Source organism: Chroicocephalus ridibundus, chromosome 1, assembly GCF_963924245.1.
Source record: "Chroicocephalus ridibundus chromosome 1, bChrRid1.1, whole genome shotgun sequence".
Classification (NCBI taxonomy): Eukaryota; Metazoa; Chordata; class Aves; order Charadriiformes; family Laridae; genus Chroicocephalus; species Chroicocephalus ridibundus.
This window is the reverse complement of record NC_086284.1, coordinates 10890450-10903279: the sequence shown is the minus strand read 5'-3', so window position 1 is coordinate 10903279 and position 12830 is coordinate 10890450. Positions and strand designations below refer to the sequence as shown.

Below are 12830 nucleotides of genomic sequence, written 5' to 3'. Positions count from 1 at the left end.
AACACTAGGAACATGCTGGTTTGAGCATCCCAAGGATATTCAAAATTCTCAAAAGCTGTCACGCCTGACCCGAAGGAGAAAAGCCGTTTCCATCAGAGGTGACATGATAAGGGAATGACTGAGACAAAGGGGCTCCAGCAAAGGCTTGTAGAACATCTCTTATCACACAGACAAAAGGACAAACTGATTCCTACTGCATTAGCGTCTGGAAGGGTAGTCATACATTTAACCAGGGCTAATGACATTGAGCAATTTTTTTACCAAAAAGGAAAGAAATCAACCAGTCAGATAATCCCTTTAGGTGTACCATAAAGAGAAGTAAACAGCGGCAGGACATGCGGGAAGAATTTTAGGCGCCTCGCACAGACCGTGAACCCTGGAGTACCCAACCAACGGGAAAGAGGGGAGGGAAAAATTGGGCCGGGATTAGGAAATAAAAAGGTGTGGTGTTTCAAGAACGGAAAGTGTGCCTACTTGCTAGGTCACCCGCTCTTGCAAGAGCGTGAATAAAAATGTGCTTCCCAGAGGATTCTGCCTGAGCCTATTTCATTCGGACCGGAACTTATTTCTCCCACCATTCTGTGTGTCCAGAGAAGGGCAAGGGAGCTGGTGAGGGCTCTGGAGCACAGGCCACGGCGCCGGGCCCTCAGCCGCCCCACAGCCGGGCGCAGCCCCGCCCCAGGCCCCGGCACCGGCACCGGCCCGGCCCACAGTGGCGGCCGATGGCGGCGCTCGGGGGTTCCCTCACAGGACGCGGCGGTGTTCCCCCCCCTCCGATTATTAACCACTCCTCATTTTTCAGACAGGCAGAGATGATCTGTTACCGAGAATCCCAAGGGAGATCAAGAGAGACTTCTGGGCCTTGGGATGACTAGGAAAGGGCTCAGGAGCGCAAGTCGTGCTCTCCTCTGTCGTTGCAGGCACAGGGAAGGATGAGGAAAGCAACAGGAAGAGCCAGCAGATCAATACCTGGCTGCGAGCCTGGTGTCAGCGGCAGGACTTTGGGGTTTTTGATCACAGCATGGTTTGACAGGACAGCAGGCCTGTTGGAGACCGATGGGATACACCTGCCTCAAAAGGGGAAAAGGATCCTTGCACAGGAGTTGGCAGGGCTCCTCAAAGGGGCTTTCAAGTAGATTTGAAGGGGGAAAGGGATGAATCCGGCAGCAGAGACGCAAGGGTCGTTGATGGGTTAGAAGCTACGGCTGCGCCTGGGAATGGTCAGGTAGGAGTGAAGCCTTCTTCCAGCAAAAAGGTGTCAGGATCAGCAGGCCAGCTGAAGTGCTTCCACACTCATGCCTGCAGCATGGGCAAGAAAGAGGAGGAGCTGGAAGCCATTGTGCAGCAGGACAGCTATGACATAGTCGCTGTCACGGAAACGTGGTGGGCTGACTTGCACACCCTGCGGGAGCACAGCGCTCGTTCCCTGTGCACCTTGAATATCCAGTGTCATATCCACGACCCTCATGGGCAAGTGGTCAGGGGAATGTCATGGGCCAACTTGGCCAAGAGAGCCCCAAAACTGTGCGTGAACCTCTTCTTTGAAAGAGTCACGAAGCACGATCACCTAGCCAGGATCCTGCTAGCGGAGATGCCAGTCAGCAGCATAAGAGTCTGCGGAGCTACAGTTTCAGAGACCCAGGCTGGAGAATGAGATGCACCCTCACCAACCTCCTCCCAGCCTCCTGGCGTGTTCTGCAGGTACGGGAACCCAGAGTGACATCTCACCGCGGTATCACAAAGCTAAGCAAAGTGATCCTCCAGGCCTTCTGCATAGCAGCGCTCAGCAGGAGGAATTCCTGACCACTTCAGTGTTATGGCCAGAGGGTCATTTTCATAAGCGAGCCACTGCGGTGTTCCACTCTAGCCTGGTTGAGGTCGTTGTCCTTGTCCAGTTGCGATGCCCGTTATGCCAGTCTTCACTGTCAGGCTGATGTCAGGTTGCCCTCATAAAAAGCTAAAACGCCCAAAATACTGGTGCTGGGATGTCAGCTGTGAGCAAAAAGAGCTTTTCAGGCAGGAAAACCTCAATTTTGTGAAAAAGCTTTAGGCTTGTTCTAGTAACTGACAACTTTCTTATCCTTTCTGATTTTTCTGAACCCCACCCTTTTGCAGGGCAATCTGCTCATGAGGAGAGGAGTCCGTGCGGCCTGTTTGCTTGCAGAGCTGTAGCCTGCGTCAGCCTGCACTCATGGTTCTGCTCCCTTTTGGCAAAACACAAACGTCTAGAGCAGATGTAAATTAAGTGGTGCCCATGTCAGAGCCCTTTGGTGTCACGGAGGATGTGTGTTCCTGGCCCCACACTTCCCAGCCATTGGGGGAAATTGCTGAAGCAGACGCGGTGTGGCCGGCAGCAGTGTCTCCACCAGTCCTTCAGGCGGTGGCAGAGCCGGGTGCAGCAGTGACACAGGCACCGTCCTAGCGGGCACAGCCCTGGGGACGCCTGGTCACACTCCCTGTCCACGGGCTCACTGTGGTGCTGCCTCTCCTCCTCCAAGGTCTTGACAGTGTCCAAGAGCTCCAAGTAGAGCTCCCTCTCGTCTGTGGCCTTGGCTGGGGGGCGGCTGGGGGGCAGCTGCATGTTCACGGGGCTCTGCGCCCTGTCCATCCTCCCTTCCACATCCATGGGGGTGCTCCTGCCTGAGCCTGGGGGGCTGCTGGTGCTTGGCCCCATGGAGTTGTTCTCGCCCGGCCCCATCTTGCTGTTTCTCTTCACTTCTGCCAGGCTCCTCCTGCCGAGCTCCACAGGGCTGCTCCTTTCCTTCTCCTTCACACTTGTGTCTGGTCCCGTGTCCTTCTCCTTGTCCATGTCCCCATCCTCAGCCTTGTCCGTGTTTGCATCCACTCACGGCCACTCCACTCCCAGGTGCTGGGGCTTCACTGTGGCCCCCAGCTGCTCCTGCACCACCATCCTGCCCAGGGGATGGAAGGGCTCCCCGGGGAGGTTCCAATCACAGGCTCCCGCCCTTGCCAACGGGCCTGCAGCACCTTCAGCATCTCACAGCACTGCCTGGCCATCTCCTGGGTGGACTCAAAAGAGTGGAGGAGCTCCATGATCAGCTCCCCTTGGTCCGTGGCCATGGCTGGGGGGCTGCAGGGTGAAGGCTGCGTGTGCACAGGGCTCTGCGCCCTGTCCCTGCTTTCCCTGGGGACCGGCTCTTGCTTGGTCCTTGTAGGCAGTTCCTGTGGGGGCTCCTGGCAGAGGGCTGGCCCTGGCTCCTCCACCCTCCCCTTGACAGCCCTGGGGGTACAGCGGGGTCTTGAGCGGTTGAGCGCTGCCAGGTCCACCATCACACCAGGCCAGGGCTCTGGGAAGGAGTAGAGGGAGCTGAAGGAAGAGGAGCCTCTGTCTGTCAGAGAGTCCATGGTGGCCAGCGGGGCCCATGGGGAGAGGGGCTTCCTGCTTGAGTCCTCCACACTCGCCCTGCAGAGGAGGAGAAAGAGACCCCGCTGCACCCCGGAGCCCAGCGGGACCCGCGGGCAGCACCCCTCCTTGGCCGGTGGGCAGGGCTGCCCAGCGCAGGCAGGGGCAGGGCACGGGGTGAGGGTCTGGGGCAGCATCTGGGGTCTCCCCCACACTCACCGCTTCTCCTGCTTGGGCCGGGATTTCCTAACTCCTCTATCCACTGGCTGAGAAGCTGCAGAGGGAGGAGACAGAGTGAGCGGCCAGCAGCTGCCGGCACAGCCCCGGCTCAGGGCTGCCGTGGGGTGTCGGCCGTTTGCAGGGTGCTCGGTGCTGGGGCCACTCACCGCTCTGCTTCTCTGTCTGGGCTCTTGTCTTCCTTGTCCGACGCTTCTTCTTGTTCTTCTTCCACCACTTCTGCAAGGTCCCTAGGAGCTGGGTGAGACGGGATCACCTCCCAGTCCCACACCACAGCCCCCCACGGCACCCCACACCACCCCACGCCATCCCTCGCCACCCCACGCTGCAGCACAGTGTGGTGCAACAGTCACCTACCTGAAGCCGCTTGCTCTGCAGCACAGCTGAGAACACGCTGAGTCCCATCACAGTCAGGAGGAGAGGGCCTAGGGGAGACACGGCGTCAGAGCGCCCCATGGCACCGACTCCGGTGTGGCTGCGGTGCTCCCAGTCACCAGCACAGAACCGCGATGCGGCTCCCCAGTGTCCTCCTAGGTCCCCAGTGACGGGACCCGCAAGACTGCTGGGGTGTCAGAGGCGGAGGCTGCAGTCTGCCCAGACAATGCCAGACTGCGGTGCCCAGCATCCGCTGACGGCTCCAGTGGGGACCACGTCCCTCTTTTGTAGTGTGGCAGGGGGGCACATCCCCCTTTGTGACATCGTGGGGCAGTCAAAGCCCCCCTTGGTGACACTCGGCAGGGGATGAGGCAGAGCAAGAGAAGGAGGGCACTTGCCCCAAGCTGCCAACAGGACTATGTCATAGCATGAACATCACGTTCAATATAAATTATAAAGTCTGCTGTGTAGTTCGACTCTCCCGTGATGGCGGTGGTCCAGAGAACTCCTTGCCACAGTCTCGGAGCCCTGAGCCCTTCCCTTCCTCGTGAAGCTGCAGCGCTTGCAGTGCCCACCATTGGCTGTCCCCTGCTGGGAGTGCACGGCTTCCTGCTGATGGAATGGGCTGGGTGTAGTCCTTGGGTATTTTATATTGATATCGGGATCGACACTGCTTCTTTAGCATTATTAATGTTAATTCTTTAGTTTTATCCTATTAAATCGATTTCTATTTCAACCCTCTTGTTTCCTTGTTTTTCCCCAATTCCCCTTCCCGGGTGGGGAGGGGTCATCGGGTGAGAGAGTAATTGTCTAAAGGACAATAAATTGTGGTGGGTTTCTCAAACCATAACAAGAAGGGAGGGAGAAGGAGGAGAAAAGGAGAAGGAGAAGGGCCCCACCCCTTCCGGGCATGGTTTGGGTAGGAATGGACCTTAAAGGCCACCCAGTGCCACCCCCTGCCCTGGGCAGGGACACCTCCCACCAGCCCAGCTTGCTCCAAGCCCCGTCCAACCTGGCCTTGATCCCCTCCAGGGATGGGGCAGCCACAGCTTCTCAGGGCAACCTGGGCCAGGGGCTCACCGCCCTCACAGCCAAGAATTTCTGCCCGAGATCTCAGCTCAATCTCCCCTCTTGCAGTGGAAACCCCTTCCCCCTCCTCCCATGGCTCCCCTCCCTCATCCAGAGTCCCTCCCCAGCTTTCCTTGAGCCCCCTGACGGACTGGAAGGGGCTCCAAGGTCTCCGCGGAGCCTTCTCTTCTCCAGGCTGAACTTTTATAGATATTATTCAGTATTCCTGCTAAAAAATGAGACCCTTGTCTGACCGTCTGGTTTCATTTCAGTCAGTATCTGGGAATGATTTCCCACAAAAGTGCTTTGACCATTCCTGGGGGATCAGCTTTCCTGGTAGGAAAAGCTTCTACTCCTCCTGAGGGTGGATCCATGATTACCAGCAGGTGCTTAACGCCTTCCACAGGAGGCATGTTAGCATAAACGATCTGCAGCCTTTGGAATGTGTTTCTTTCCCATCTACAAGAAGGGTCGGAAGGAGGATCTGGGAAACTACAGGCCTGTGAGCCTGACGTCGGTACCAGGGAAGATCGTGGAGAGGATCATCTTGAGTGAGCTCTCACGGCAAGTGCAGGGCAGCCACGGAATCAGGGCCAGCCAGCATGGGTTTAGGAAAGGGAGGTCCTGCTTAACCAACCTGATCTCTTTCTGTGACCATGTGAGCCGCCTGCTGGATGCGGGGAAGGCTGTGGACGTTGTCTCTCTGGACTTTGGTAAGGCCTTTGACACCGTCCCCCACAGCATTGTCCTGGAGAAGCTGGCGAATCGTGGCATAGACAAGTGTACTCTTTGCTGGGGTAAAAACTGGCTGGATGGCCGTGCCCAGAGAGTTGCGATTAGTGGGGTGAAATCCTCTTGGTGGCCGGTCACCAGTGGTGTCCCTCAGGGCTCAGTTTTGGGGCCAGTTTTGTTTAAAACCTTTATCAATGATCTGGATGAGGGGATTGAGTGCACCCTCGGTAGGTTTGCAGATGACACCAAGCTAGGTGGGAGTGTTGATCTGCTTGAGGGAAGGAAGGCTCTACAGAGGGCCCTGGACAGGCTGGAGGGATGGGCCAAGGCCAATTGGATGAGGTTTAATAAGGCCAAGGGCCGGGTCCTGCATTTTGGTCACAACAACCCCAAGCAACACCAGGGGCTTGGGGAAGAGTGGCTGGAAAGCTGCCCCGCAGAAAAGGACCTGGGGGTGCTGGTGGCCGGCCAGCTTAACATGAGCCAGCAGTGTGCCCAGGTGGCCAAGAAGGCCAACAGCATTCTGGCTTGTATGAGGAATAGCGTGGCCAGCAGGAGTAGGGAAGTGACCGTGCCTCTGTACTCGGCACTGGTGAGGCCTCACCTCGAGTGCTGTGTTCAGTTCTGGGCCCCTCTGTACAAGAGGGACCTTGAAGTGCTGGAGCGTGTCCAGAGGAGAGCTACCAGGCTGGTGAGGGGTCTGGAGACCAAGTCCTATGAGGAGAGGCTGAGGGAGCTGGGCATGTTTAGTTTGGAGAAGAGGAGGCTGAGGGGAGACCTCATTGCCCTCCACAAGTCCCTGAAAGGAGGCTGGAGAGAGGTGGGTGTTGGCCTCTTCTCCCAGGTGAATAATGACAGGACCAGAGGAAATGGTCTGAAGCTGCAGCAGGGGAGGTTTAGATTAGATAGTAGGAAGAATTACTTCACTGAAAGAGTGGTCAGGCACTGGAATGACCTGCCCGGGGAGGTGGTTGAGTCACCATCCCTAGAGGTGTTTAAGAAACGCCTAGATTTGGCACTTCAGGGCATGCTCTAGTGACAGAGATTGTAGGGGGGGTTTGTGTGTGTGTATGGTTGGACTCGATGATCTCAAAGGTCCTTTCCAGCCATGAAGAGTCTCTGATTCTATGATTCCCAGTTAGGCTTACTTCCGCCTCCAGTACAGTCAACTCTTGGGATCCCCCTGTGACCCCAGAAATACAAATGGGTTCTGACCCTCTATAGCTTGACGGTATTAGAGCGCACTGTGCACCTGTGTCCGCTAGAGCCTTATACTCCTGAGGGTCTGATGTGCCAGGCCATCGAGCCCACACCGTCCAATAAACCCGGTTGTCCCTTTCTTCCACCTGGCCGGAGGCAGGGCCCCTCTAATACCAGTCATAGTATCCGTTACTCACTCACTTCTTGCAGAAAAGACTTGGAAGTTCCTTCAAGAGGATCAGAAGCAAGATCAGGCCTTCTGCTCTGTCTGGGGAACTGCCCGCTGGAAAGTGGGGCGGCACTTTTCCTGGAGGGATCCCCTTTTGTGGTTGTCCTTCCTTGCAACTCCTGTACCCGTGTCCGCAGGATCCAAGTAGGTTGTCCATCCCACTTCCTCATGTCCTCCCCGTGGTCACGCAGGTAGAAGAACCACAGGGTGCCTCGTGGTGTGTACCTGAGATGCTGGCCCGTACAGGTGGGGAGTAGGACATATTCTCTTCAAGTTGCTGGACCTTTCGGGACAGTTTCTCCACAGCTGGGACAAGGCGGGAAGAGAGACTTTCTTCATATCGCTGGAGCCGGCCAGCCACCTCATCCACCGTTGGTCCCTCTTCGCCTTTCCATTCCGTTACTGCCAGTGAGTTGGCATATGACGACGGTGCGCTTCGTACAAACTTCCGCCACATGGGCCTTGTGCATTGCACCTCATCAGGGTCTGTGGGTAAGTCTGCATTGTCCGAGTCATAATAAATCATCTCCCGCACGGCTAATTCTCTCAGGTACTGGATACCTCTTTCCATGGTAGTCCTCTTGCTTGGTTGACATACAACATCTTCACTGAAGGGGTACCTCTCCCTCACGCCTGACAGGAGTCGTTGCCAGAGGCTGAGGGCTTGGGTCTTCTTTCCAATTGCCTTGTCAATGCCGCCTTCCCTAGACAGGGATCCCAGCTGCCTGGCTTCCCTACCCTCTAATTCCAGGCTACTGGCCCCGTTATCCCAACACCGAAGCAGCCAGGTGACAATGTGCTCGCCTGAAAGTGGGCTAAAATCTTCTCGCATATCCCACGGCTCACTCAAGGATAGGGATCGGGTAATTATCTCTGGTTCTGCCCCTTCCTCCTCTTCTCATGATGGCCCTGGTTCATCATCATCTCTTACTAAGCGAACTGATTTCTTCGTGTACTTCTTCTGTATGGGGGCAACTGATACTGGCACGGGTTGGTTCCCTGGTTCAGCGGCAGTGTCTGCCACAGGGCTTGCAGTAGCCACAGTGTCTGCCACAGGGCTTGCAGTAGCCGCAGTGTCTGTCACGGAATCACGGAATCTTCAGAGTTGGAAGGGACCTCTAGAGATCATCTAGTCCAACTCCCCTGCTAGAGCAGGATTGCCTAAAGCACATCCCTCAGGGCTGCATCCAGGCGGGTCTTGAAAATCGCCAGAGAAGGGGACTCCACAACCTCCCTGGGCAGCCTGTTCCAGTGCTCTCTCACCCTCACCGTAAAGAAGTTTTTCCGTGTATTTGAACGGAACTTCCTATGTTCTAGCTTGTGCCCATTGCCCCTTGTCCTGTCACTGGGAACCATTGAAAAGAGCCTGGCTCCGTCCTCCTTAAACCCACCCTTTAGGTACTTGTAAACATTAATCAGGTCCCCCCTCAACCTTCTCTTCTCCAGGCTAAAGAGTGCCAGCTCTTTCAGCCTTTCCTCATAAGGGAGATGCTCCAGTCCCATAATCATCTTGGTTGCCCTACGCTGGACTCGCTCCGGTAGTTCCCTGTCCCTCTTGAACTGGGGAGCCCAAAACTGGACACAATACTCCAGTTGTGGCCTCCCCAGTGCAGAGTAGAGGGGGAGAATGACCTCCCTCGACCTACTGGCCACAGTCTTCAATATGCAGCCCAGGATGCCATTGGCCTTCTTGGCGACAAGGGCACACTGCTGGCTCATGGATAGTTTGCTGTCTACTAGGACCCCCAGGTCCTTCTCCTCAGAGCTGCTTCCCAGCATGTCCGCCCCTAACCTATACTGGTGCTGTCGGTCTGGTCTCCATCTCTTTCCCCTGAGGGTGCTGCATAACACTGAGCAGTGCCTGGTAGATAGTGGCCAGGGCCCCGCACAGTGCGGTGAGTTGTGCCTCTCTAGAAGAGCCCCGGTATTTCCCCTGCAGATATTCTACTCCTCTCTCAGGGTCCTGTAATTGTTCAGGGGTGAAGCCCCAGAGCATTGGAGGCGAGAAGTTCTCTAGGTACCTGCCCCTGTTCTCCCACATGCCATGCCACCCCTGCCTGTCCAGCCTCAGAGCTGGGGAGGGACTCTGGATGAGGGAGGGGAGCCATGGGACGAGGGGGAAGGGGTTTCCACTGCAAGAGGGGAGACTGAGCTGAGATCTCGGGCAGAAATTCTTGGCTGTGAGGGCGGTGAGCCCCTGGCCCAGGTTGCCCAGAGAAGCTGTGGCTGCCCCATCCCTGGAGGGGTTCAAGGCCAGGTTGGACGGGGCTTGGAGCAAGCTGGGCTGGTGGGAGGTGTCCCTGCCCAGGGCAGGGGGGTGGAATGAGATGATCTTTAAGGTCCCTTCCCACCCAAACCATTCTGTGATTCTATATCTATATGTCACCACCGAGACAACTGCTCGGGGGGCCGTGACCCCTCAACCCTGCAGCTGGGGCAGCCCCGGCCGAGTCAGGTTCCCGCTCTCAGGCTCCTCTTCCTTGGCGCTGGTGGATCTTCCACCCTGCAGGTCCATGAAGGGCCAAGGGGGGCTCAGGACGAGCCACCCTCATGGGGCACCGGTGGCCACCACTGTCCCTAGGGGCAGTGAGTCCACAGGGCCATCATGCAGCATTGCCCAGGACCAGCACACTCATGAGGAAGACCATGAGGAAGAAGACCCACATGAAGAAGCGGTCCATCACCTTGGCCACCTTCTTCCACTTGCCGGTCCGGCGCTGGGAGGCTTGGTGATGCCGGATGCAGCCGGCGACATAGCCCACGTTCCTCAGCAGGCCATCGTGGTGGCACAGGCAGTGGTCCCGGGGACAGCCCCCTGCCTCGGCACCCACCTCTCTCTCCGTGGGGCTCTCCCCCGGCCCCCCAGCGTCCTCCCTGCCCGCCCGCCTGCCCAGCACCCGCTGGGGGCTCTTGCAGCTCTCGCCCACCTCGTAGACACAGCAGAGCCGGGCCATGTGGTGGAGGATGAGCCACCTGGCCCAGGGGGGCACGGGCCGGGGCCCCGGGCCGCAGTGGTGGACGTTCATGATGAAGATGGTCAGCGCGGTGGAGGCCGTGATCATGGTCATGGTGGCGATGTAGTACTTCCCTGCGTGGGTAATGGGTGGTGACGCCGCGGCGGGGTGGGGAGAGACCCCTGCCCACCTCCCCGCATCGAAACCTCCCCTGGCATGGAATCCATCGGGTCCCCGGTGTGCAGCCGGTTGCGGAGGTCGATCTGGTTCCCGTTGTAGGTCCAGGAGCCGAAGGTGAGGCGGCACCGCTGCCCGTCGAAGGGCAAGTAGGAGACATCCACCTTGCAGGAGCTCTTGGTGATGGCGGGCGAGTCCCACGTGATGTGCCCGTCGGAGCGCAGCACCACGTTGGTCTCCACCGAGCCGCCAAAGCCGTCGTCGGCGCTGGGGGAGGGATCGCTGTGGGGCCAGGATGGCCCCGAGCCCCACGTGGGGCAAGGGTCTGCGGGGCCGGGGCCGAGCACTGGTCCCCAACCCCGTGTCCCCTCCCCACGTCACCCCCAGGAAGAGGGGGCTCGCTGCCCCTGGTCACCCCCGGGGTGGCACATCCCAGCTGCCAGGTGGGTGGCACACCAGGCTGATGCCAGCACCTCCTGCCGCCGCCTTCTCACCCAGTCGAGGTGACCGTCTCCCCACATCCCCCACACCAGGACCCCCCTGCTCCCCGTTGGCAACACCCCCAGCCGCAGCCTCAGCCCCCCCAGCTCCGGGAGCAGCTGGGGGTGGGGGAGGGCGAGCAGCACCCACTCGTTGTAGAGGATGATGATGTCCGGCCGCCAGACGTAGCTGCTGGGGATGCGGATGCTGTCGATGCCGCCGTAAGCGTCCTTGTCCCACGCGAGGTGGGCGTCCAGCCAGGCCTGACGGACCCACAGGTAGGAGGTGAGGACCTGGTTCACCTTGTCCTGCCGAGGGCAGAGGGTGGGGGACGGGGACAGGGACAGACCTCGCTGCCCCCCTGTGGAATAAATACTACATTGGCTAAAAATACAAAAGTACAGCATTGTTCACACAGGAAGGAAAAGTAGAAAATCAAGAGGCTTCTGAGGGAGAAAACAGCTGCAGGTGGCATGAAGGATACAACACGGGTGGTTCCCAGATAAGCTACATGAGGTACGGGACGGGATGCAATTATTCCGCGGCTTTACCTTAGGATGTATAGCGGATACGGGAATGGGATGATACCAGGAAACAGATAAGCTGCCAATTAGCTGCCCGCTCCATACTCGGAGCCAACATTTTGCCAAATTTTCATGAAATGCTGTCCTTTGTGTGAACTTTGCTCGTTAGAATGTCATTATAATACCAAAACACACCTCCACCCCGAAGGCTACCCGCCTTCAAGGTGCGACCGCTCCTTCTTGAGCCTGCGCCCTGAGCTTCTCGTAAACTAGACCTTTAATTGTGAAGCGAGAAAAGTTTACACCACTCATGGTAAAAGTATGTACGACTAAAGTCACTCAAACTCCACCTCGAAGATAACAAATAGTAGAAAAACAGCCCGAGAGAGGGGGGATACCCAGGGAAGACACCATCGCAAAGAATTCCATCACTGGCTTCTGGGAGCAGGCGACGGGCTGAGCCTCCCTTCCCCCCCATAGGGACACCTTTGGGTAAGACTTAGATTATACCGAGGGCTTCCTCGGGAAACTCAGAAATTTCTCTCGAGACTCTCTTTTCTACATGTATAGCCAGGCTGTATCGTTAGAACGTTGTCCCGCGTTTTGTAGATGTAACAATACTTTCATTTGCACGTGCTTTGCAGACAGTGTATTTATCACCGGCTGCCCTAAGAACCTATCTATCTGTTGCTTAAATAAACTGCACTTTTTGAAGTAGCTCGTCCTTTTGGTTTCTCACCGAACGCGACCAAAGACTCGAGAGTGGCCGTGCTAGTTCATGAGCACGACTAGACGGAAGGTGCAGTCCACTAGTAGTGTATCCAAATCGTAACACTTGAATACACATTAAAGGCCATTGGGCTGATAGTGCTGAATTGGGCATCCCTCAGGATTTACACCCAGCCGCACCTGGCCTCCCACCTCGGTGAGGAGTGTTAGAACACAAGGGGGTTCCTTTTCTGCCAAAACCGCTTTGCCCCTTTTCACGCGACACCCCCGACCCGCCCCCTGGGCCCCAGCCTGGCGGCCTCTGCAAGGGTCCCGAGGGCTGGGCTGGCTCTGGGGGTTGCGCTGGTCTGGGGGGGCTGGGCAGGGTTGAGCTGGACGCCAGCGGTCCCAGCTCATTTTGGGGAGGGCTGTGCTGCTTTGGGGGGGTTGGACAGAGCTGAGCCGGTTTCCAGTGATCCCAGCTCATCTGGGGGAGGACTGGCTCATGTTAAGCTGGCCGGCCACCAGCACCCCCAGGTCCTTTTCTGCGGGGCAGCTTTCCAGCCACTCTTCCCCAAGCCCCTGGCGTTGCTTGGGGTTGTTGTGACCGAAATGCAGGACCCGGCCCTTGGCCTTATTAAACCTCATCCAATTGGCCTTGGCCCATCCCTCCAGCCTGTCCAGGGCCCTCTGTAGAGCCTTCCTTCCCTCAAGCAGATCAACACTCCCTCCTAGCTTGGTGTCATCTGCAAACTCACTGAGGGTGCATTATTGTTACACAT

The 12830-nt window shown here is 57.4% G+C and overlaps 1 protein-coding gene across 1 annotated transcript; it reads right to left on the bottom strand.

Annotated features, from left to right (window-relative positions):
* Positions 1-9808: 9808 nt before the first annotated feature.
* On the bottom strand, positions 9809-12830 carry LOC134512678 (neuronal acetylcholine receptor subunit alpha-10-like). Its single transcript, XM_063328267.1, has 4 exons — positions 12807-12830; positions 10967-11118; positions 10396-10603; positions 9809-10288 (listed from the first exon to the last, which is right to left on the bottom strand). The coding sequence occupies exons 1-4, from the start codon at positions 12828-12830 to the stop codon at positions 9809-9811; spliced, it is 864 nt and encodes a 287-aa protein (XP_063184337.1).

Excerpts from the sequence above, each read along its gene's own strand:
- LOC134512678 (XM_063328267.1), bottom strand. The coding sequence starts at position 12,830 with ATGTGTAACAATAATGCACCCTCA. Across the intron at positions 11,119-12,806 it reads GTAACAATAATGCACCCTCA|GTGAACCAGGTCCTCACCTC; the intron begins GTGAGTTTGCAG and ends CGGCAGGACAAG. Across the intron at positions 10,289-10,395 it reads TCCGCAACCGGCTGCACACC|TACTACATCGCCACCATGAC; the intron begins GGGGACCCGATG and ends CACGCAGGGAAG.